Source organism: Stenella coeruleoalba, assembly GCF_951394435.1.
Source record: "Stenella coeruleoalba genome assembly, chromosome: 10".
Lineage (NCBI taxonomy): Eukaryota > Metazoa > Chordata > Mammalia > Artiodactyla > Delphinidae > Stenella > Stenella coeruleoalba.
The window spans coordinates 64,187,115-64,211,938 of record NC_137156.1 but is presented as its reverse complement, the minus strand read 5'-3'; the positions used below and the strand labels follow the sequence as shown (position 1 = coordinate 64,211,938).

At 58.1% G+C, this 24,824-nt stretch overlaps 1 protein-coding gene across 4 annotated transcripts; it reads left to right on the top strand.

The window, feature by feature from the left end:
• Window positions 1–426: 426 nt before the first annotated feature.
• Window positions 427–19,774, top strand: ALS2CL (ALS2 C-terminal like). Of its 4 annotated transcripts, none has more exons than XM_079934285.1 (25): window positions 427–940; window positions 1,709–1,907; window positions 2,239–2,304; window positions 2,753–2,918; window positions 3,426–3,557; window positions 4,263–4,382; window positions 5,826–5,884; window positions 6,028–6,094; window positions 6,515–6,711; window positions 7,800–7,865; window positions 8,298–8,396; window positions 8,487–8,648; window positions 9,386–9,497; window positions 10,598–10,675; window positions 11,529–11,659; window positions 12,861–13,034; window positions 13,189–13,285; window positions 13,451–13,608; window positions 14,198–14,266; window positions 15,233–15,361; window positions 16,590–16,632; window positions 17,460–17,521; window positions 17,628–17,777; window positions 18,067–18,163; window positions 18,583–19,774. In XM_079934285.1, exons 1-25 carry the CDS (start codon window positions 700–702, stop codon window positions 18,640–18,642), a joined length of 2,934 nt encoding a protein of 977 aa, XP_079790411.1. In that variant the 5' UTR covers window positions 427–699; the 3' UTR covers window positions 18,643–19,774. The 4 variants fall into 4 exon arrangements, with proteins under 4 accessions (XP_079790411.1, XP_079790410.1, XP_079790413.1 ...); XM_079934284.1 differs by having other exon boundaries at window positions 15,188–15,361; XM_079934287.1 differs by lacking the exon at window positions 12,861–13,034 and having other exon boundaries at window positions 15,188–15,361.
• The last annotated feature ends 5,050 nt before the right edge of the window (window positions 19,775–24,824 follow it).

Genomic DNA, 24,824 nt, shown 5'->3' with positions numbered 1-24,824 from the left:
AGTAGAACCCGTCCTGCAGCTTGCAGGGGGGCATGAAGTGTCTGGCTCCTGCCCACACTCACCTCACCCTCTCATGGCTTGGTATCATCTCCTCTGAAACTGTCACCAAGTCCATGTCCCCAAGTCTGACTTTGAATCCCATCACTCCCCCACTCTGAGGCCCTCCATGGCTTCTCTGTTAGCCACTTAGGGAGCTCTTGGTGGGCCACCTGCAGAGCCTGGGCCTTCATGCCCATGAGCCTTTGCTCTCATGGTTCCCCCACCTGCATGCCTTGTCCTCCTCTCTGCCTCTTTATTTCTTGCCCATCCTTCATGGCTCCAGCAGGATATTTCCCACTTCTCCCAGACCCCTCCTACATAGCCCTATTGGGTGACAGGGAGTCCTGAGCCATGGCCTTGAGATAAAGGCTGTGCTCCTCCGAGAGTATGTCCTTGTTTCCAGAGAGTCAGTGGAGAGAGGACTAGGTTGGAGCACTACTAGATGTTACTCTGAGCTCTTGGGAGCCATGGTGGGTGTTTGAGCAGAGGAATGAGCAGGCCAGAGGGCTTAAGGAGCATCTGCCTTTTGGGTAAAAAATAGATGCTTCCCTTGGCAGTTCTGAGTCCTCTTTCCCACTCCTTCAGGCTCCCCTCAGCTGGGCCCAAGTGGAGCATGAGCAGGGGTCACTGGCCAGTTCAGAAACTCCCCTTTGGGGTGACATGGGCTCCTTGCTCAGTTCTGAGGTAGGGTGGTCATGGGCCTTTTGGGCATATAGCCTGAGAGGGCACCCTGCTCCCATGGCTGCTATTCGCTCTAATCTTGCTTGGTTCTCAGGCCCTGAGTCTGGCACCCTGGCCATGTGCAGCCCTGAGGAGGCAGCCCTGCTGCGGCTGGAGGAGGTCTTCTCAGCCACACTCGCACGCATCAACAGCTTTGTCCTCCAGCCCCTTCTGGAGGCCGGTGAGTTGAGGGGAGGGTGGGGGATGCAGGAACCGTCCTAGGGACAGGAGTCCTCCCTGTTGGACCTTCTGAGCTACAGCTTTCTCAGCTGCAAATGGGAGCGGTGACGTTTGGTGTGGGTGTCTTTGGATGGATCCAGGGCCCTCACCCCCAGTTGCTGGCTGCTTCCTTCTCAAAGGGACCCCAGGGAACCAGGCTGTGAACCCCATTCTAGCCCAGACCTTCTGTGAACGGAGACGATGTTCCATCCCTCCCAGGGCACAGGCCTGGATTCTCTGCCTGAATTCTCATCTTGCTTTCACCCAGGGCATGACTGGAAGGCAGGATGCCCGGTTTACAAAATGACCTTGGGCAGGTGCCTTCCTCTTGGGGGCTCTGTTGGTGCATCTGTGAATGGCAGGAGACTACAGGACCCTATGGGCTTCACATTCTGGACCTGAGGAAGCTCTGAAGCTCAGGGGGGATTCTTGTACTTGGTGGCCCTAGGTCATCAGTGCTGTCCCTGTTTAGTGAGGAGGTGGACACGTGCCCCTGTTGAATCCACAAGGGTGCTGCCCACTGCTGTAGCCTGCCCATCCCTTGCTGAGCTCAAGGGGGCACATGGGCTTCCAGTTCTGTCCCAAGGACCCCAGGGATGTGAGACCCTAGCTGCAGCTCCAGGGCTAGGGGTGCTGCTGCCCCTCCGGTGACCACCCAGGGCCTCTGCGTGCTCCCTGGAAGGTGGAGCGGCCCTGTTCCCCTCACAGTGTGCTTGTGCTCCTGCCCCAGCTCCAGAGCCCTCAGATCCCTGGGGCAGAGAGTGCCTACAGCTCCTGCAGCAGCTGCACGGGAGCTCCCAGCAGCTGTGGGAGGTGACGGAGGAAAGCCTGCACTCACTGCAGGAGAGGCTGCGCCACCCGGACTCCATCAGTCTGGAATCCCTGCTGCTGCTGCACAGCGCTGACCGTGTCTTGCAAGTCCACCTGGAGTAAGATAGCCGAAGCGGGGCTGGGGCCGGCACTGGGACTCACGTGGGTCAGGGCTTTGGCAAAGGTTTGGGTTCAGCCCTGGGTTTGGATGTTAGCCTGGTGACAGGCTCAGGCACCCCAGATCTGAGCCTGGTGGCCTCCCAGGGAAAAGAGACTTTGAGTTAGAATTGTCTAGTTGGGTCAGTTAAGACTCAAGGTCACCAGTGCCCAGAGCCAGGCCCTCAGGGCTGCAGCCACTCAGTGGGTGGGATCTGGGGACACCAGAAGGGCAGGGGCTTGGGTCTGGAGCTGAGCGCTGGGCTTGCTGGGTGTCCCCTGTGCTACCTACAGGTACATCGAGTCCTACACAAGCTGTGTGGCAGTGCAGGCCTTTCAGAAGGCAGTAAAGAGGAGGAGGTGAGCATGGAATACTGCAGTGGGCCTCTGAGTTGGGGGTGTCTGGGAGGGAGGGCTTGGGGAAGCCACGTCCCCAGAGCAGTGAGTGTCACGGCCCGGGACTCATCCTGAGCAATCCTGGCTCTAGCAATTGCATGCTGCTCCACACTGAAGAGAGGGAGGGAAGCCTAGTGAGGCTGTGAGCAGAATCCATATACCAACTCACGGGAGTGACCCTGGGGTGGGGGAGCATTCCTAATTGCTACTCAGGGTGGGCTTTCATCTCTGGGATACTGCTACCGAATCTCCAACAGGGTCACTCAGCCACTGTTTTTCTGATGGGAGAGAGGTTTGGGGTCTGGGACTGTCCTGGGATCTGAGAGATTAGCCAGGGCAAGGGGGCAATGGTGGCAGGTGTGGGAACAGAGGAGGGGAGAGTGAAGGGGTGTGCGGCCCTCCCTCCGCTCAGCGAGTACTGGCAGGGCCAGCGGAAGGCGCTGCAGCAGTTCCTGTCGGGCATGAGCTCAGAGGGCTCGGTGGGCACCGCGCTGGTCCAGGCTCTCCGCCAGCCACTCACCCATCATGTGCAGCAGTGCGTGCTCCTCCTGCTGAGCCTCAGGGACACTGTCGGGGAGGTAGGTAGCAGGGGTGATGGGGAGTAGGGGGTAATTGCTGGTTGTCAGGCCTGTCTCCCATGGGGAAGCTGAGGGATGGAGAAACAGGCCTCTGGCTCAGGGAACCTGCCTCCTCAGGAACCCTGGTTTGAGAAGGACCTGGCCATGCCTTGGGGACATGGTCTTGCTCTGGGGGGGTTGAAGGGATATGTCCTTGCCCTGGGGTATCTGAGGTACATGGCCCTGCCCTGGTGGAGCCAGCAGAGACCCAGAGAACAAATGTAGAATCATGTACTGGGTGTGAGGACACATGGCCCAGCCCCAGCTGGGGGAGTCATCGAATGGTCCTAAATCCCCTGGAAGCATCCTCCTACTGCCAGAGGAGGGGCCGGCAGGGAGAAAAGGGAAAACTTAGACTTAGACCCAGACCTCCTGACCGGCTGGGGCCAGGCCAGGGCTGGGGCAGTCATCACAGGGTGGGAGAGGATTCTGATAATACCCCACCCCGGCTGCTCTGTCCCCCTACAGAGTCACCCCACCCGGGAGCTGTTGGTGCATGCAGCCACCGTCTTTGGGAACTTGCAGTCCTTCATGAGGCAGGAGCTGGAGCAGGCCATGGCCACGCAGGCCCTCTGGCACACTCTGAGCAGCCGGCTGCGGGTGAGTTCGAGGCCTGAGGGGCAGTGAGGGAAGGGGTTGCCATCCGGCAGGGGCCCGTTGGGTAGCTTGAGCTGCCTGCTGCCTGCTCCATGCCTCAGCTTCCCCACCTGGGTCGGGGGGCAGTGGCTAAAGCAGGTGTCTGTGACGTTCCCCTGTCCAGCCATCCTCACCCATTTGCTGAGCACCTCCTGGGCTGGGATGTGAGCTTCTGGCTCTGGGGAAGCGTGGTCAGCAGAATCGACCCTGTCTCCTGGGATGTCACTGAATGATTGCACCCCCGAGTCACTGCCCGTATTGCCCCTGCAGGAGGGAAAGTCCCCTGTGCTCTCACAGGACGTGACAGGCTTGGGGCCCAGTGCAGCAGAGAATTAGGAGGACAAGTGAAGGGGACAGGAATTGCCAGAGAGAGGCAGGGATTGTAGAACCCTGGGTGAAAGTTGATGGGGGCTTGACTGGGGCCGTGGCCTGAGATGGGTTGGAGGAGGACAAAGTAAGGCTTCAAGAGAAGTTGTGCTGTCCTTCTGGGTATAGCCAGGAATGAACCCCCCCACCTTGGAGCCCCAGTGCCCATCGCTGACCTGGGAGCCTCCAGGAGATGCTCAGAGTGTTGGGGGAGGTGCCTGGGGCAGAGGCGGGCCGTGGAGTGGCCAGCAGCATCCAGGACAGAGGTCCCTGAGCCTTGCACCTCCCTCCTCGCCTCACCAGGATGTGCTCTGTACCCCCGCTCACCGACTCTTGCAAGACAGCCAGGACATACCTGTGACGGTCACCCCGCTGAGGGCAGAGCGTGTGCTGCTCTTTGATGATGCCCTTGTCCTGCTACAGGTAGGGTGGGGCTGGCCAGAGGTCGTGGGGTCACAGTGGGGGTCTGAGGGCTGGTTGAAAAAAGGAGTAGGAAAGAGACATGTGGCTGGGAGCAAGAACTTGGGCCTGGGGAGGTGATGGGGGCAGAAAGGCAGAGTGCTAGGGTGGGGGCAGCAGGTGGAGCCATCCCTGAAGGAGTGTGGGCTATGGAGCAGGGCTCTTCCAGTCTCAACTCTCCACAGCTGGTATCCCTGTTAAATGTCTTCCCCTCAGTTTCCTTACCTGTAAAGTGGGACACTTGTCAGTTTGTGCTTCAGCAGATGGCAGACAACTCCTAGTTGTCTTCCTCCAACAGGAGAGGAACCTCAGACAACGGTCATAAGTGGCCCGTAGTGGCTGAGGAGGGCTGCGTGAACCATTCAGGGCACATGCAAGGCTTCTAGAGAGGAGTTCCATGTAGCAGCAGTGCCCGGGCTCTCGGCATTACAGAAGTCAGGAGGGAGCCGGTACTAGGGTTTGGGATTTGTTATGTGGCCCATAACCTTGGCTGTGCCTAGTTCCCCCTGAACTTATATTGCCGCTGTGATAGCCAGAGCACTGCCTTCTGTATCCCCCTAGAGTGTCAGCCTGGAGCTCCCCTGCAGATAGGGAGGCTGAGGCCTAGAAGGGATGCTACTTGCCCATCCAAACCTGTGTCTCCTGAAGCCTGGTTTTGGGGTTTTGATTCAGTTTGAGTTTCCCTCCACTCCCAATTTCACCCTCTGTGCTCCAGGTATGCTGACGAGATACTGTCACTAAAAGGTGCTGAGCCCTTTCCCACCTCTGGACCTTGGCACGTCCTGTTGTCTGTGCTGGACCCTCTCTTGTCCTGGCCCGTGTCTGGCACACTCCTCCTCCCCCTCAGGCCTGGGCCTGGTGCCGCTTCCACCTGTGTCTGTTGCCAGGTGAAAGGTCACTCCGCAAAAGCCTCCAGAGGAAGGGAGGTTTGGTCTATCTCTCAGAGCAGGGATGACATTCCAAGTAGAAGGAAGAGCACATGCAAAGGTTCAGGCTGAGGAGAATTTGTGGCAAACTGGAGGAGGCCCAGGCAGTGGAGGGGAGTGGTCTGTGTGGTCTCAGGGGTCAGGCTCAGCCGTAGGGACCTTAGAGAGGTTTCCAGCAGGGGCTAACAAGATCCATGCTGCATTTCCAGAAGACCACTCTGGGGGCCCTGATGGAGCAGAATGTCGGGGGTGCGGGAGGCTTGTCCTGGGTTTCTGGCCAGGCCCTCGGGTGGGAAGGGAGGTGGAGGACCTGCCCTGGAGATGGGGAGCCGGCAGGGGTGGTGTGGGACTCAGTGCTGGGCGTGCCGCACTGAGCATGCTGGGGACACCCAGCGGTGTGCCAGCGAGCTGCTGCTTGGGAGCAAGGCCAGACCAGAGAATAGGTGAGCGTCTTGCCCACCTGTGCCCCCTTCTCTTCCAGGGCCACAGTGTCCACACCTTTGATCTGAAGCTGGTGTGGGTGGAACCTGGGCAGGACGGGTGAGCACCCCCATCCAGTGACACCCCAGGCCTTCCCTCCCTCTACCCCGTGTAACCTGCCCACGCCGGGGCTCTGACTTGGGCCCTCCCTCGGCACCCTCCTGGACAGAGCGGGAGCCCACTCATTGGCTCCATCTGTCTAGGTGCATGTTTCACCTCCTCACGCCTGAGGAAGAGTTCTCCTTGTGCTCCAAGGACCCACAGGGCCGGGTGAGTGTGGGCGGACTGTGAGTCCGGGGAGTGGGGTCAGGGGAGTGAGGGAAGGCGACAGGAGGGTAAGGGGAGGCTCGTTGGGAATGTCAAGCCCCTGGAGTCACGGTCAGAGTGAGTCAGGGGTCAGCCTGGTCTCAGGCATCAGAATGCCGAAGAGAACACGTGTTTTTCTCTGTGAAGCCAGGGTTGGGGCCTGTTCGAAGGTTCTGTTTGGCCTCTCTGGGCAGGCCCGAAGCTGCAAACAAGTATTCAGGTCTGAGTGAGGCCCCAGGGAGCAGCACGGGAGCCGTTGGAGGTCCCTGCAAGTGATAAGAGTGGGTGTGGGTAGGGTGATACCTGATGCCGCCCCAGGAGGCTTCCTAGAGGGGCTGCCTCCAGCAACAGTGGCCTGTCCTGTGTTTCCCTGTCCCCCCGCAGGTGGCCTGGCAGCGGAAGGTCACCCAGGCTGTGTGCCAGACCTTGCGTGGGAAGAAGGACTTCCCGGTGCTGGGGGCGGGCCTGGAGCCTTCTGAACCCCCCACCTGCCGCTGTGGAGCATACACCTTCCGTGCGGAGGGCCGCTTCAGCCAGGCCACCTATGAGGGCGAGTGGTACGGTGGCAGGCCCCATGGCAAGTGAGTGACCGAGGAGGCTCTGGGCCAAGCAAGGCAGGGATCCTCCTGGGAGTCCGAGGGGCAGACAGGACCCGTATGGACCTAATTGCCTCGGGGCATGAACCAAAGGCTGTTACCCGCCTGTGGTGAAATCTGTTTGTCCCCCACAGTCTCTCTTAAGTCCTCTTGGACAGGACCTGGCCCACTGTAGGTTTGTGCCAGATACAGTCTTGATGGCAGTGAGGCTACCGAGCGTGGGGCAGTCATCAGGAAGCTGACCTGCAGGGCCCACGGTCACCATTCTGTTCTCAGGCGGGTGGAAGAAAACTCTCATGTCTACATAGCATTGTCTGGTGGTGGTAGAAATGTTTTGCAGACATTCTGTCTTCATCATTCCTTACAAGAATGCTCTGGGGGAGTGTTATCACCCCCGTTAGGTGATAGGTGCAGAAGCTGAGGCCCAGAGACTGGCATGACTTTCCCCAGGCCTCAGGGCAGGTTCTAGGGTGAACCTGGCCTCAGTTGCAGGTCGACACGACCTCACAGGCAGATAGGCTTTTGAAGAACATGGCCCCAACTTGTGCTACAGCTGGCGAAACCAAGGCCCAGAAAGCAGAAAGGACTCGCCAAGGTTACGCTTGCAAGCATTCCACTCGTTTCTGATACCCTGCCTGCTTCCAGAAAGGGCTTGAGGAAGCTTGTGAACAAAAACACAGAAAAAGCAATGCTGTGTCAGAAGAGGAGACAAGGACGGTAGAAACCCCACTAACTAGCACTTGGCTTGAGCTTGAAGGTTAGCTCTGAGCTTCCTGTTGGTCAAGGGAAAAAGGCAACCTGGATGCTTCCAGATCTCTCCCTGCTGGGTGTGGAGCACACTCTGTGAGGCTGCTGGGGCCATTGTGCCAGGAGTAGAGAAGGGCTGAGAGCCCATGTGGGGTCATAAAGCTCGGAGAAGAAGACCGAGTTGGGGCAGAGAGTCCAGTCCAAGGGGGATCGAGGCCTCGGAGAGAGTCTGCGGCGGAGGTTGGCTGGGGGTCTTGTGTGTGTTGAAGGTCTGGTGGGTCTGATGCCCATGGACCTGATGCCCGTGGACCTCGACTGTGTTACAGGGGAACCCTGAAGTGGCCAGACGGGCGGAATCACGTGGGGGATTTCTGCCAGGGCCTGGAGCACGGGTAAGGCTGGGGCTGACACAGGACTGTGTGGTGGGCAGGCAGGGAGTGGTTTCCACCCCTCTCCACTGTCACCAGCTGGGCCCCATCCTACACTCCCAAACCTCAAGCAGAAACTTGGAGGCCATGTGGTCCAGCTCCACTCATTGTCCTAAAGGGGAAACTAGGCCTGAGGAGGGGGGCAGGTCATGGAGGGAGTGGTCCAGGGCCAGAAGGCCCTCCCAGAGTGCATGGGGGTTGGGGTGGAGATGAGGTGTCCTGAGGGGCCCTTGGGAACAAGATGGGGCTCAGCACCTCTCAGATTCTCCCCATCGTCTGAGAAGGCCCCTTGGAAGAGCAGGGACACTCCTGGGCATGGAGGGGGTGTGACAGGTGTCTTGGGCCAGGGCTGTGGCCCCAGTGCTGACTTCCCTCCCTGCCCACCCACACTGACAGCTTTGGCATCCGCCTGGTGCCCCAGGCCTCCGAGGATAAGTTTGACTGTTACAAGTGCCACTGGCGGGAAGGCAGCATGTGCGGCTATGGCATCTGTGAGTAAGTGACCCTTGGCCTGATGGTAGGACAGGCTCGTGGGACAGGCTCGTCCTCTGGGAGGCAGGGCCAGCCATTGGTGACCCTCCGCAGGTACAGCACCAGCGAGGTGTACAAGGGCTACTTTCAGGAAGGCCTGCGGCATGGATTTGGGGTCCTTGAGAGCACCCCGCAGACCCCTCAGCCCTGCAGGTACACGGGCCACTGGGAGAGGGGCCAGAGGAGTGGCTATGGCGTCCAGGACGACGGCGACAGGCGAGTGCTCTGCAGCCCTGCACCAGGATTGAGGGGCAGAGGGGCCTCACAGGCCAAATGCCTCAGGGCCCGGGTTCCCTGTCGTCACTGGGTCCGTTCTGTCTGTCCCCCAGAGTCTCTCTGAAGCCCCTCACTTTCTTTCCATTCCCTCGGTTGTTGCTGAGGCTCAGGATGAGGGACCCCGACCTTGACTGCAGGAGCCCCCCCAACTCTGGCCCCTCCCTGCGCTTTCAGAGAGGAGTTTCTGGCCCCCTGATCTGGTCCTATCAAAGGATCACAGCCCTTCCAGGCTCTCTGGGCTGAGACAGAGCCCAGTGTCCTTGGCCTGACATTTGAGGCCTTGCCTGCTCCTCTGACCTCATGCCTGCCATGCCACCTGTGTACCCCCTAGCCTTTTAGACCACTGAATGCCCCCACGTATCTACCGTACACTCCTGCCTCAATGGCTTTGCATATGTTAAATGGCACCCTTACTTACTCCATCTGTCCTTCCTGCCACCTCTTCCGGGAAGCCTGCCAGGATGCCTTCCCCCAGGCAGGCTCCCTTCCTCCTCCACCCTCGTTCCTCCTGCAGGTCCTCACCTCACCTGCCCTATGTCTGACTTGAGTGGATTCAGGCCATGTCATTGCTCCTTATCTGACCCCTGCCCCCACCCCAGTCCCATGCCAGCAGAACACACAGAAGGTGCATGGGAACAATTCTGATCCAACTCTGGCCCTACTCTCTCCTCCCCCAGGGGTGAGCGCTATATTGGCATGTGGCAGGCTGACCAGCGCCATGGCCCAGGGGTCGTGGTCACCCAGGCGGGTGTCTGCTACCAGGGGACCTTCCAGGCAGACAAGATGGTGGTGAGTGCAGTGACCCACGTGTGTCCTGAGCTACCCTTTCCCTGCTCTGGGGGCTCCAAAGCTGAACTGAGACTGGTCAGGGGTGGATGGAGCAGGAAGCGGGGTTCCGACGTGCTGGAGGGAGCCAGAACCTGGGCAGGAATCCAGTTCTGCCACCTACCTACCCTGGCCTTGGCCAAGTCCCTGCCCCTCCCAGCCTCAGTTTTCCCATCAGCAGCTCAGGTGAACTACTTATCATAACGACTCACTAAAATAGCAACAATGAAGTGCATAGTAATGAGGATGCCAGCAGCCTCTACCACCCATGTTTATAGACCCCTAACTGGGTGTCTAGCTCTGGGCTAAGCCTCCCAACATGACCTCATGGGATCCTCCCAGTAGCCCTGGGGTCATGTTATTGTCCCTAGTGTAAAAGTGACAAACGTGAGGCTCAGAGAGGTCAGAGAACCTGCCCACTGTCGCATTCTGTTGAGTGCAGGTCTCCCGTGCCCGGCATAGCCCTCACCTTCTGCCTCACCCACACCCTGCCAGGTGCTTGGCACATAGTGCGGCTCTGGCCTGATGGCTGTTACTGATATTGTGGCTTGTTTGTTTATCTATCCTTTGTCCTGGAAAGGATTGAAGGAGGAAGAAAAGGTAAGAATAGGCACATAAGATAGATTCAGAAATAAATAGAACACGAATTGTATCCCATTTGCTTCTGAGCTTCCTGGCAGCCAATGCAGCACAGGAGCCTGATCAGCTCCACGGTCCCCGGGGTCAGTGACAGGGAAGTGGGGATGGTTCAGGAAAAGCCCAGTACTTCCTGAGCTGTAGGTGGGAAGGAAGGGTCCCCCAGGAGGCTTCTTGAGAGAGGCTGCTGGAGGGGAGGAGCCAGGTCCCAGGGTGTCGGTCAAGGTAACCCAGGGTCGAGGTCCATGGGCCTTGTGCTCAGTGCTCAGAAGGCCAGGGGCTGGCATCCCACCTAGGCACAGTCCTGGGAGGTATGGCAGGGCTCAGGACCCTTCTGCCCATGGGTCACTGCCCACCTCCCCTCCCCACCGCCAGTCTTCTGGCCCTTCCTAACCCACTGCTCCTACCCTCCCCGCTTCCTTCCCTAGGGCCCAGGGATCCTTCTCTCTGAAGATGACTCCTTGTATGAGGGCACCTTCGCCAGGGACCTGACCTTCGTGGGGAAGGTGAGAGCCACAGAGACCTTACTCCACTCCCTGCTGAGACCTTGGCTGGGGCCTGTAATCTCCCTGCTTGGATTTAGGGCTGAGGGTAGGTGGAGCAGGTAAGGGAGGGCCTCTCCCATCTCCACTACATCTAGGGGGTGGATGCAGTGACGATTCCCTGCTGCGGAGGTGTGATTTGATCAGGTGTGAGTCAAGAGGGGATAGGTAGGCTTGCCTTGGGTGCAGAGGGTGCTGGTGGTCTCCCGGCTGTGTCTCCTCCTGGCCCCCAAGAGAGGGATCCACCCCCTCCACCACCACCATCAGTGCCTTGGGCAGGTGCCCCTGGAGGCATCGTCCTTCAGTATGTTTCTGCCTGAGCTGACCTCGCAGAAGGTATCCCTGCTGTATCCCTGCTGGGGCCTTTGGAAATGTGGGGGCTATTTGACTGGGGGGTACTATGGCATCTAGTGGATGGAGACTAGGAATGCTGTGAATGGAACAGTCGCATGCAGCAAGGAATTGCCCCTCCTCAAGGCCGGTAATGCCTTATGTCCTCCCGAGGCCTCTGCCTACTTCTGGACCCAGTGGTGGTCCTCCCCACTCTGACCTGTGAGTCCCTTCTCTGTCTCCCTCGCCGTTTCCTGCCTCAGAGATGAGCCCCTTGGTGGTGGACACAGGCAGGGGCTCCTGCAGGGGTGGAGGATTATGAGCCCCTTGGGGTGGGGCAGATTGAATGGATGGTGGGAAGGCCATCCATCAGTTTCTAGCCTCTGTGACCTGGGATGGACAGGCGTGAGGCCTGTCATGATGGGATGGAAGGGCAGCTGGACAGACAGATGGACAGACATCCCTGCATCTGTCTCCCGGCTTCCAGGGCAAGGTCACCTTCCCTAATGGCTTCACCCTGGAGGGCTCTTTTGGCAGTGGGGCAGGGAGAGGACTGCATACCCAGGGTGTGCTGGACACAGCTGCCCTCCCTCCAGATCCAGGCAGTACCCGCAAGAGGTGAGAGACTGACTGTCTGGCCTGTGTATTCTGAAGCCTTTCTGGGGGGGGGGGTGTCTGTGTGTGTCTATGTTTCTACCCTAAAGACTCAGGTCTCATTAGAACGGCTTTTCTGTACCTCCTCTTAGCTCTTTGGAGAGTTCACAGAGCTCAGGTCGCATAGCCCTTGTCAGAGACTCTTGGAATTAAGGGCTATGTGGCGGTAACTCCACATGCCACAAAACCGGAGAAAAATACTATGTGTAGGCTTTGCTTAGACCCTGCTTTTATTCTAGGAAGGGTACAAGACAGTGTATGAAACAAAACAAGCAAGAATAAGGTAGAAAATTAAAGTGTGAGTTGAGCTTACAAGAAAGGGAGGTGCAGATAGGCCTTATAATCAAGCATTAGCCTGGCTCTGAGTTCCCTGGCAGCCAGGGTAAAGAAGGAAACTTACTAAGTGGAATCACTGTCCCTATCCTGGGGTATTTGAGAAGAGGATGGACTTCTTCCCTATGGGGACAGAGTTCTTCCTTGGAAAACCGTTGTTCAAGTGGTGACTCTTACTATGTCTGTTGAGGTGAGGGTGGTGGTTCTAATGGTGCCAGCCAGCATTTCACATGTTGTTTACTTGACACATTGTCCCTGCGTGTTTCTTTTCCCTGACAGCAGGAGCTAGAAGTGGATGGCAAACCCTAGGGGTGTGAGCCCGGGTCGGGTGCAGGTGTAGGAAAATCTATGAGCGTGACATGGGAGAGCAGTGCTCCATTAGACACTGCACCAGACACACACACGGCCAGACCCCTAAGCCTATTGGCTGAGACAGGATCAAGCTCAGGAAGGACCCAGGTGTGGTAGGAGGGAGAGCGGGGTCCCGTGGCGGGGGCATCCTGGGATTTGGGCCCTGGTCTCTCTTAGGCCAAGACCCCACTCTCTGGACTTGGCCTTCAGCTCTCCAGCTCTTTCTGTTTCTTTTCCAGTGCTCTGTGTGCCCCTGTCTCTTTTCTCTACCGTGGAGTAGATTCTCTCTGACCCTTCTCTGCCTCCCGTTTCTCCTCCTGGAGCCTTGGAGGTCAGGCCGCTCTGCATCCCCCACTCCACCCACCCCACCTGGGCCCTGACTCTGGGCCAGGCTGGATATCCCCACCTCTCCAAGGGCTGATCAGGGTCCTGCCCAGCATGGCTCCATCCCTATCCATGTCCCCCACTGCCTCCATCGCAGGCAGCTGGGCCTGGGCGTCTTCCCCGTGGAGAGCCGCTGGCAGGGCGTCTATGGCCCCTTCCAGGACTTTGTTCAAGCCGGCTGCCCTGGAGACCTGCAGGAGGCCCTGCTGGGCTTCCACGTGCAGAGCTCAAGGGAGCTGCGCAAGTCCCAGGAGTACCTGTGCTGCGAGAGGTGAGGCCCAGGCATGCGTGGGCGTGTGTACCCATAGGGCATCCAGAGCTCAGTGTTGGGGTCGTGGGGCTCTGAGTGGGCCAGGGGAGGAAGGCTTCCCAGAGAGGGCAGGCCTGGGCGTGGGTGAGAGACGTGTGTGTGTGTGGTGCCCCAGGACCCACCCCGAGGACCACGCAGGCAGAATGGAGGACATCCTGGAGGAGCTGCTGCAGCACCGGGCGCCCGAGGCCCTGCAGCAGTGCCTCAGGAAGGTAAGGGCTCCAGGGGAGGGTGCTGACCAGAGGGGACAGGCCTGCCTGTGGGCCCTTGCTGAGAGTGCCTCGGTGCTCCCATTGAAGAAGTGGGGTCCTGCGTGGGCACGCTGTGCTCCAGCCCACGGTGCTGAGTATCTCTTTGTTGCCTTTGCACCTGCCCAGGCCCTGAGCAACTCTCTGCATCCCCTGGGAAAGCTGCTCCGGACTCTGATGCTGACCTTCCAGGCCACATACTCAGGCATTGGGGCCAACAAGCACCTGCAGGGGCTGGCACAGGAGGAGGTGAAGCAGCACGCCCAGGAACTCTGGGCCGCCTACAGGTGAGCTTGGTGGTACATGGGGACAACCACTGCACTGTGACCCCAGAGCGGGGTGTGGGGGAAGCTCTGCCCTTTCCAAGCATCAGCTCTGCCTGGTGCCCTGGGTAGGAAGGGTGCCTTTGCCTTGGGTCTGGATTGAGAAAGAAACAGAGGGTGGGTTGGTTAATATGCAGCTGGTGAGCATAGGGGTTAGAGGGTGGGGAGGTGGTAGCAAGCCCTGACTGCAGCCAGAGTCCAAGCCCCAGCCAGGCCCCGGGCTAGCCCTGACCCCAGGAGAACTCTAACCCCACTGCAAACGGAGCCTGACCTGGGCTCAGACACCATCTCCCGTCCTGTCCCGGCTGAGCTGTGACCTCGTCAAACGCTATAAACTGAAACCTTAGATGCTGCAGTTAGTGCTGTGGTAGGGTTCCAGGACACTCAGGCAGACATCCCGTACTCCCAACCTCCTTGCTGCTGGGGTTTGGGCCACTGGGCTCTGCAGTCCTCAGGCTCCATGGTTCTGGGGGTGGAGCCCACCTGCCTGGCCTTTGGTGACTCCCATCCTGTGGGAGATGGCAGCCACGCTGCCCCTCCCTTTGGTTTGCAGGGGTCTGCTGCAGGTTGCCTTACAGTGCAAGGGCCAGGTCCCAGAGGAAGATCAAGATGCAGAGACAAGGTGACTGCCCCCATTAGGTCTGTGGGGTTCTCTGCCCTGGTGCAAGCAGCCAGGCTCGGGTCCTGGGAGTCCGTATACCTTTGCTTCTGGGTCCTCCTTCGGGGGAAAAGGGTATTTCTTGGGAAGTGTTAGGGGTTCATGCTATTGACCAAATATTGCTCATTCACCATTCAAGAATCAGAATGATCCATGACCTCTCTTCCTTGAGCAACCTGGGGAGGGGCCCTGCCACAGTGCATCAAGTGCGTCTTTGTTCTAAACATGTTATCCCACCCTCATCTCTTGGGTGTATGGCGGGTGAGCACTGCCTCAGGCACCTCCTTTTCCCTGTGCACAGATGTGGAAACTGAGGCCTGGCAGGGGCTGAGCCTGAGGTCACACAGAGCAGGAATTAAGTGGGTCATTAAATCTGTCTCCCCAGTCCCCCGAGACCAAACCTTACAATTTGCCTTCAGATTCCAGGCCCAGAGATCCTGATCAGAGAGGTCTTTCTGTTACTGCATTGCAGGAGGCATGGGAAATGGGGTTAGACATTAGGGAGAACTTCCCCCTGAGTCCTAGGAAGCACAGAAAACTAGGAGGCAGAACTGGACTAGCTTGGAACGGCTGCTGAGAGCTTTGCTGCAGGTCACTCATCTATCAAGGCCCTGGTTTTGCTTTCAGTTAAATGGGGATCAAAATTCTGCCTCAGCTGCCATATTGGTTCTCAAAGTCAAGTGAGAGTGTGAGGTAGTCACAGATGACAATTGGTTGTGAAATGACTGAGAACAGGCTGGGAAGGGTTTTCTCCAGGATGGAGGAGGCTGGAGGCAGGAACACTGTGGTGGGACGAGGAGTTCTGTGGACTCTTTGAGGGGCAGCCCAAGTAGATCCCCAAGCCCACCCTGCTGACCCTGACCTGTCCTGGTGGCTCTCACTCAGGGACCTGCAGGTGCACAGATTGATGCTACCCCTTGTCCTGCCCAGCTTCTACTCGGAGCTCTTCACTCTCTACCTGCTTCTTCATGAGAGGGAGGACAGCCTCTACAGCCAGGGCATTGCCAACCTTAGCCTCTTCCCCGACACCAAGCTGCTTGAGTTCCTGGATGTACAGAAGTAAGCGTCCCTACCATGCCACGATTGCCAGAGTTCTTGTGTAGCAGAGGGTACAAACCCAAATTGTCTTCAGCAAAAAAGCGGGGAGGTTAATTGGCTCGTGTATCCATGAAGTTCTAAGGTGTGGCTAGATTCAGGTGTGGCTGGATCGGGGTGTCCAGTTGCATGATAAAGGAAGCAACTTCTCTCATTCTCTGTTGGGCTCTCTGGCTCCCCCGTATGGTGACAAATATGGTACCAGCCACTCGAGGTTTATATTCTCCCAGCTCAGGCCCCACAGGGAGCTGGTGTCTCCTTCCCAGCAGCTCCAGCAGAGCCTCTGAAGTTCCTCCCTGGCTGGGCTGGGGTCTTGAATGTGCCCCTGAATGCTGGCTGTGGCCCAGATTGGCCAGGCTGGCCTCAATATCTACCACTGGGGCTGGGGCAAGGTCGCCTGCTCCCAGCTCTTGGACTGAGAGTGGGAGAGGGGAGATCCTCAAGGGGAAACTGAGGACTGTTCCGGAAGTAGGTCAGAGCCTCCCTTCCGCCCTCAGTCATCAAAATGTTCTTTCTCCTTCATGCCCCTTTGATCCATTGATACTACCAGTGTTGAGGGCATGAACGCACTCTCTCCTCCCACACCTGGTTTCCTTTGTCTCAAGGTGATGGCGCTTCCCATTCCCCTTCCTGCCGAAAAACCTTGTGTCCCCTTCCGATGTGGTGAATGTTTCCTGTATCTGACCAGGCACCAGCCCAGAGACCTGGTTGTCCATGGCTTTTCAAGAGTCCCTCCTCCCCACCCCTCCTGCTGCCTCAGTGCCGCCTCCTCCATGCTGGCCTCCCTGCTCCATTGGCTCTACTTGCCTTGCGTGGCATCCCTACTTCTCGCCAGCCTGGGCCTGCTCGCTGAGCCCCTGGAGCAGTCTCTACCACTGAGCTCTCTGGCCTGACCCCCAGGACTTTGCCCGGGAGGGTCCCCTGGCCTGCAGCACTGCCCCTCTGTCTCCTCATCGTGTTCCAGTCCCACTCGTGTTTTGGGGCTGCATGGAGGGCTGCCCTCTCAGGGAATCCCTCCTGCCCTCCTCTTGCCTGGGCTTCACACAAGCGTTCCCAGATGCCATTGTGCATCCCCTGCCCCTCTCCCCTGCTCAACCCTCCTGGGGGACATGGAGGTGCAGGGAATTTGCCCTCTGACCTCAGACCCCGCACCCTGGTCCTGGCAGAGCTTCCCACCTTGCTTTAATTTCAGGCACCTGTGGCCCCTCAAGGACCTCACGCTGACGACCAATCAGGTGAGAGTGTGGGCCCATTACCTGCCCAGGAGAGGAAGGTCTGAGCCTGAGCTGGGCCCCCAGGTTTGCCCAGGCTTCCGAGCAGCTCTCTGCCTCATGGTCACTGGTCAGAAGCTGCATAGGCGGGTGAGGGAGGATATGGCAGGCTTTCTGCACTGTTCTGATTTCCCATGTGGATGAGTGTACAGCCACAGTGACCAGGTTCAAGCTTAGGTTCCACCCTTGTACTGGCTGTACGACCTTGGGTGAGATGCTTGATCTCCGTGCCTCAGTTTTCCCATCTGTGGAAGTAGTCCCTGATGCGTACTAGCACTACCTCCTGTGGTTGTTGTCGGGTGATGTGGGCCAGAACATGAGGGGCGTTGGTTCTCAGTGTGTTTGCTGGATCGGCAGCATCCGTGTTGTCTGGGAGCCTGTTAGAAAAGCAGATTCTTGAACCCATCCCAGACCTACTGAGTCAGAAACTCAGGGAGTGAACTTGGAATTTGTGTTTCAACAAGCCCTGGGACTCAAGAACCATTGACATAGAACTGGGCGGCACCCAGTGACCATTGGCTGTTATGATTCTTATCTTCTTTTTCCATTTTGATCCTCCCAGCCTCCTGGAGACCATTTACCCCACTTTACAGTTGAGTAGACTGAGGCTTACAGTGGATCTGTGACCTTCCCTGGGTCACTTAACCCTCTGGGCAAAGCTGTCCTGAAGCCAGTGATGGGGAAGGGGGTGGGTGGTGAGGGGCTCGGGGGCCAGCCCTGACCCTGGGAAAGAGGAGGTGACGGAGCTGGGGGGCTGCGGCCTCATCTAACCCACTCCCCCAACCACGCAGAGATACTCCCTAGTCAGAGACAAGTGCTTCCTGTCAGCCACGGAATGTCTGCAGAAGATGATGTGAGTCCACACCCCGGGAGGGTGGGTGTGGGTGGCAGGAGTGTTGGGGCCCCTGGTTGGGACTGAACCTGAGGGCCTTGATCTGGAGCCGGCTACCCTCCTGCAGCACCACGGTGGACCCCCGGGAGAAGCTGGAGGTGCTAGAGAGGACATACGGGGAAATTGAGGCCACTGTGTCGCGGATGCTCGGCCAGGAGCACAATCTGCCCATGGACGACCTGCTGCCGCTGCTCATCTACGTGGTGTCGCGTGCCCAGTGAGCCCCAGCTGGGGGTGGGCTGCAGGAGGTTCCCTTCCCACCCTGCCCACCCCCAACCAAGACATACTCCAAAGTCTTTGAACATGGGGGTTTATGGACACAGCCTTTCTTGGTACACATGGGGAAGCTGAGGCCCAGAGAGGCCCACCCAGGGTCCTGTGGGTGCCAAACTCAGAGCAGGGACCAGGTGTCCAGCCACCCAGGCCAGAGCTCCTTCCCTGCTGCTGGAGGCGTGTCCCTGATAGGTCCCCTCTTCCCTCTCGTTGTGGTGGCGGTGGTTCTCCAGAATCCAGCACCTGGGAGCCGAGATCCACCTGATCCGTGATATGATGGCCCCTATCCACACAGGAGGCCTGTATGACTTCTTGCTCACGGCCCTGGAGGTGAGGGACAGAGGCGGTGGGCCAGGCAGAAATGCCCTGGCCACTGGGGCAGACCCCTTTCACCCCAGACACCATCACGGGGATGAGCTCAAATTCACAGCTTCTGTGTGTCTCCATGGGAAGGGTCCTCACAGAGCCACTGCTCTTGCCCTTGTTGAAAGGGGCTGGGTGGGGGGGAGGTGGGCACAGTGCATCCCGGCCCTCGGATCCCCAGGGCTGAGTGTGTTCCAGGCTGCATCCCTGAGCACAATAGGAGAGGGAAGGAGCCATTTCCTTGCAGACTGTGGCTGAGGGCTGAGTTGGAGACACAGTGGTCCAGGCCCGGGAGGTGGGTGCACCCCAGTGTCAGGCCCTAGAGCCTGTGCATGTGGCTGAAGCGGGCAGGCCAGCTGGCTTCAGCCTCACCTCTCTCCCGCCAGTCCTGTTACGAGCACATCCAGAAGGAGGACATGAGGCTGCATCGCTTGCCCAGCCGCTAGAACTCCAGGGAGCCGTGGTAGCTCAGCTTCTCCTGGACAAACTGCAGAGCTGAGAGGGGCCGCCATGGAATTCCCGTGGAGTGAGCGTGGCCCACTCTGGCCCTTGTGGCCCACAGGACAGAAGGCAGGATGAGCCCTGGAGGTGGCTCTTGGGGGAGATGAGCGTTTAATTTCTCGCAGGGAGATGCTGCTGCTCTCCTGACTGGGAGGAGGGTGAGGGTGATGGGTGTGGCCCCAGAGCTGGTGGTTTCCCCTCCCCCTGCCCCCTGCCACTCTCTGGGCCAGCCTTGGATGACCTTCTTGACCAGCAGCAGCTCATGGACTGGGGGCAAGGAGCTCCTGGCCTCTCCTTACCTCATCCTTGCCTCCAAGTTATTGAGCCTCTCTGGGCCTCAGTGTTGCCATCTGTAAAATGGTGGACTACATGATCTGTAAAGGGCCTTCCATCCATCCTGCTGACTTCTGGCGTCCTTCCGTAAGTCTGACTTTGGTCTGTTGGGCTGTAACTGAAGTTCTTATGTCTCGGGTGGTGTCATTCCATTTCTCCTCTCCTGGTCAGAGGCTCCAAGCTGCTAGTGACAGCTCCGTTTATTGGGCTTTTTTCCCATGAGTTGTCTCCTGTGGACCTGCCTTCTTCCCGACTGCCCCAGGGCAGAGCTGGCCTCTCAGGGCTGCAAGGCAGGAACAGCTCCACCTCCGCCCTGACCTGCTGGGTGGCCTCTGGCAAGGCCCTTCCCCTTGCTGGGTATGCAATTGAGAGTGTGGGCTTGGGGGTCTCTGAACTACAGTCCGCATATCATGGCCATGCTGGAGCAGGCTGGGGGCAGGGGAGGAAACACACCTTGCTTGCCTCACTGCCAGCAGGTGCCAAGGGAATTACACACCTATGACCTCTGTGGGCCTGCGTGCAGGAGGGACAACGGAGGCACAAGGTTGGCCTATGCCCTGACTGATAAGCACCTCTGGCTCAGGACCCCAACAGGAGTTGGGGAGGGAGGCATTGGGAGCTCCTTTGCCTTTGGGAGGGGAGGACTTTATTTAAATAGTGGTTCTAATGTGGAACCAAAAAACACAGAACTGGGTCTTGGGGCAGCTTCATCCCTGCCAGGCCTCAGTTTCTCCTCCCCACATGGAGGAGTTTGGGGCAGGTGGCCTGCAGGGGCTCCCCCTGCCCTAACAGGAGATGTGTGACAGTAGGCAGGGGGACTGTGTTCTGAAGTGGTCCAAGGGCAAAGCATGGGGAGAGGGTGGGTTTATGCAGGGGCGTAGCCCTGGAGGACAAGCTGGGCCTAGCTGCCAGGCCCATGCCTTGGACTATAAGAAAATTGGGTCATACATCTTGGCTCTGGGTGTGCCTTCCATAAAAAAACCCTGAGGGAGGCTCCAAGAAAGCCTGGGCCCAAGGCCGAATCCCCAAGGATTTAGCAGGGGGCAATCCAAGGACCCTCAGAGATACTGTGGGGCATTGAGTGGAGAGACTCAGCTGCCTCCATGCACTGCCGCCTCCAGAGGAAGGGGCGGGGGTGAGCTTTCCCTGGCTGTTCCGCCAAATGTGGCAGCTTGAATGGAGAAAGGTCCTGGGCTCTGGTTTTGCCAGACACTCCTGTGGTGTCCCAGCAGAGTCCCTGGAAGAGGGTTGAACTGAGGAAAGGTAAGGATATCCAGGCTGCCGTGGGCATGCACCTCACCCAGGACTATGGCAACTCTCCAACAGTTGTCAGGTAGTTCTTGTCCCTTAACAAGTGACAACAGCCTTGCCCAAGGGCAGCCCTGAGTTGGTGCGATGCCGCAGCCTCACTCCAGAGAGCACCGCACACTCCCCGGCTCCATCAGGATCAGTGCACGCTCACCGCAGTGCAGATTCACCAGGACCTTTCACCCATCCTCTTGCTGGGCCTCCCCAACACCTACTGAACTGGGGCCCCTGGACAGGGCTTCAGGAGATTCCCGGGGCAGCTCGGGCTGTTGTGTCAGACCCTTTCAGCACAACCATAAAGCCAGCAGGGGCCTTCGAATTAGACAGCGAATTGACAGCTGAGGTCAGTTCTTCATTTACAGAAGAGATACCTGGAGCCAGGTAACCCCCTGCCGTGTGGGTGCCTGGGGAGGCTGATGGGGATGGCCACCTGCGGGCAGGCGAGTCCCCGCTCCAGTGATGGCCTCCCCCGGCTGCTGCAGGAGCCCCTTCGCTGCAGTGAGAGCACTGGTATCCACTCTGTGAGTCTGGTTGGGAACCAGGAACTCTAGCGCCTCGGGTGATCCGGATGATGTCAAAAGCAGCCTCTGCGCTCTGTCTTTCTGGTCCCCATCTCTTCTCCAGGATGAGAATTCTGCTTTCAGCAGTGATCGTGAGGAAGTGGTAAAATTCTTCAGTCAATCTCAATCAGGACTTCATGATCACCAGGGCCAGAGAGGAGAGAGGCCAAGGGAGATGCTTTTCACTGACGGCGTTCTGACAGGCTACAAAGAGCCACACTGGCCCTGCCCTCAAGGACCTGGACTTGGGGCTGAGAAAGACAGAGACACCTGAGAGTTATTAAATGGCCTCTCAGTGAGCAGATGTGTCCGAGTCACACGGCCCAACCCCCCACTTTTCTCCCCCAATGCAGTCCTGGTCCTGCATGCAGTCGCTCATGCAACCTCTCAACCCCTGCTTCCCCCCACCCTTTACTTCCCTTCAACAGTCAAACCTATCTGCTGCCACCTCCTGCTCTCCAGCTCCTGCCCCTCCTTGTTCTGTCCCCTAGAAATGTCCTTCTCCAGTTCCACTGGGTCCCAGGCTGCTCCATCCTCGCAGGCCCAGCTCTCATGAAGCCCCGTGTCCCGGGGCAGGAGTCTCCCTGCTCCCCAGCCCTTCTCCAGGGCCCCTTCCCTGGCCTCATCACGTTACTGGTGTGTGACTGGTGGGTGCCTGCTTCCCCCCAGTTCGCCAGGCACACGGCTCACTGTGCATGCTAGGCCGAGAGAATGGGGAGCTGGATCCGAGTTCTGACCAAGTCTCTTTATTCAGACCACCCCTGAGGGTGCTGGGAGCTAGTGCACAGTCTGGGCGGCCCCTTGCCCACAGCAGCCCCAGAGATGCTGGAAGGAGTCGGGGTTGGGGGGTGAGAGAGCAGTCTGAGCAATGCTATGTAACCCGAGCAGGGACCTGAGTGAGGGCCACATGGCCACACCTGTCGGGGCTCCCAGAGGGATGGCTGCTTACTGTGGGGTCAGCGAATGGCAGGGACTGCCCTCCTGTGGGCACTGGGGAAGGAATAAGTTCAGGGTTAGGGTCAAGGTCAGAGTCAGGGTCAGTGTCAGGTTAGGGTTAGGGGTTAGGATTGAAGTGAGAGTGAGAGTCAAGGTCAGGTTCAGGTCAGCTCAGGGTCCTAGTGCAGGTGGGGGCTTTCCTGGTTGGCTTGGTCAAGAGTTGTGCAGAAGTGAGCTCTGGCTTTTATCTCACCGTGAGCAAGAACCAGGGATGGGGACCAGGCTGCCAAGGCCTTGATCTGTCCATGACCTCGGCCAAGTCCTTCCCCTAACTGGGTCCTCTGCGCTGTGTGTAAGGAAGGTTGCTGCTAGGCACTATTGTTCTGCCATCCAGGAAGGAGGAGGAGACCTGGAGCGGAGGAGCATATGTTCTGCTCCTGGAGAAACACAGGACTGAGCGGCTAGGTCAGGATGGGGACCGAACCTAGACAGCCTCACTCCAGAGTGCAAGCTCCACCCGGGGGGTGAGCTAGAGCCCAGGAGTCGGGGCCACCTCCCCTCTCCCCACATGCACAGGAGGTGCTTCGAGATGGGCAAGTCTCTCCCAAAGCCACCTCCGCATGTGCCCCTGGATGAGGCTTGCCCCCTCAGATCCAAGGGGGGCTGGCAAGAGACCGGGAGAGGGGGAGGTGGTCCCGTCAGCAGGACCAGGTGGGAGGTGACAGATCCAGCAATCAGTTCAGTGTAGAGCACTAGCTATGGTCTGTAGGAAGCACACAAGAGAAGTTTGGTTTTGTTCTTGTTCTGACAGTAGAGGGAGGCCACAGGGCACCAGCAGTAATAAGATGACGCTAAGGGAGATCGTATCAGCATCTAGAAAATTAATCTTATTTTGTCATTTTGTTGGAGGCCATCCTGCCTCCCCAGTCAATAGTCGTCAGTTCAGAGTGTCCCGAGAGTGGGTGTCCAGGACTTAGATCGAAGGCAGTGGTGATGGTCTGGGATGAGGTTGCCAAAGCATTCTGAGATGACAGGCTGGGCCAGGTGTCCTGCAGGTGAGAGCCAAGTTGCTAATGCCCCCCTCCCCAACGTCTCTGACCTTCAGGAGTCCGAGGTGCCCCTTCCCCACCAGCGGAGCAGCTGTCCTTTCTCGGCCGCACGGTCAGTATATGTATGACCTGTCCCTGCAGCACAGGGACTTTACGCTTTGAGAAGTCCTCGCCATTTCTTACTCCGGCTGGATTCATCCCTAGGAGATTGCTATGTGGCATCCCTGAACGTGGTGGCCATGCTGGCAGGACCACCTTAGGAGCTGTCACCTCACACTCATGCTCATTATCAGCGATGTCCACAATTGCCCGATCCAGCAAGCATAGGCATGAGGTAAGGGAAGCCCCAGGCTTGTCATCTCAGAATGTTTTGGCAACCTCGTCCCGGACCATCACTACTGCCTTCAGGAAACCAGGCTACGGGACCTGTGGGGGCAGAGCAGAGCTGAAGGTGGGCACAGGAGGGGAAAAGGGAAGCAGGAGAAGGCTCGTTAACGTGAAAGGTCCCATGAGTGCCAGATAGTTGTCTGCTGTTGGCACGCGTGACCATGAGGGTGGCATCACCGTCTGACTGGACGTGTTCAGGGAGTTCAAATATGCAGCAGCACATTTAGGAGTTCTCAGATGGTATGGCCTGCGTTGGCTCTGCGAGTGGGAATTGTTGTGTTGTACCCAGAAAGGGTCTCACTGTAGTCAACACCCAGTGGTACCCCTGGGACAAGGGTAAAGGGTTTCTAGAGTCTATTTGCCAGGACTGGCCAGGTCTAGTGCACTGGACCGTGCACCCCAGAGTTCCCTTTGTCACTTGCCGGTGGAGCTGCCAGTCAGGCACATGAGCCAGGCTTCCTTGGCCTCAGGTGCTGGCAGTGCCATGCCCTTTGTGATGATGTATCCGGGTGGCTGTGGTCTTTACCTGTGTGATGCAGAATTGGTCAGCATGTCGGTTCCAATGATGTTCATTGCCAAAGCATCCTTTTCCATGGGTCATGGACAGAGTGCATGGGTCCTGTGCAGTCTGCTGCCACAGTGTTTGTCCCTAAGGGGCTGGGATTCGATCCCGGTTGTTCGGTTGTCAGGTGCTACACTGATGTCCATTGGCTACTGGCTGCAAGCTGGTGAAAATGTAACGAGATGTGTTCAGTGGGTGTCTTCCAGGACAAGCACCAGTCTGCATCTCTGTCCACGGGCAGAGTTTTTTCCTTTCTACATGCTTTGGCTTTTTCCTGTGGCTGCCCAGCCACAGTGGACCGTTTAATATAACTGGGCTGACTGTGCGTCGGGCCCAGGCATCCTCTGGTACCTTGGTGTACTGAAGACCCCACGTCTGAGGTTCACCCATTCATGCAGGTGAGAGAGTCCATTGATGGCTGGTTTACTTCTTTCTTGGATGTACCAGTTTCATTTAATAACAGGTGCTTGCTGGGCAGGGCCCACTTTATCCCATAACACATGTGCCGGGGAGGAGCAACACAAGGGGAGCTGGTCTCTCATCGTCCACCTATGCCCAGTTAGAAGCCAAGTGAATTGGCCCTCACATGGGGTATGCTGAGCCGTGACTGTCAGGCAACTGCCACTCAAAACACCAGGGGTCGCCTTTGCTGCGTGTCAACTTCCTTCTGCCCCAGGCTCCAGGTTGCGTATCTCAGTCCCCCACACTGTCATTGGAAAGGCTCTTTAGGACAATTGGCCTGAGCGGGAGGCAGTCTGTACAGCCTGCTGGTTGCTTTCTTTAAGCACTTCTGCGTCCACAGCTTTTTAGTCAGTGTGTGGCGATCTCCTTCCCCGTCCACCCTTGTCTTCTAAACTGCTTTACTGCTACCATGTGGCTGGGCCGGGGAGCCTGGAGGGCACCTGTTGGGCACCAGTCCCAATGTCATTGTCCTGACTGTGGCCTTTCCCCAATGGCAGCATCCCTCACAGTAAGGAGAAGTAGTTCTCATC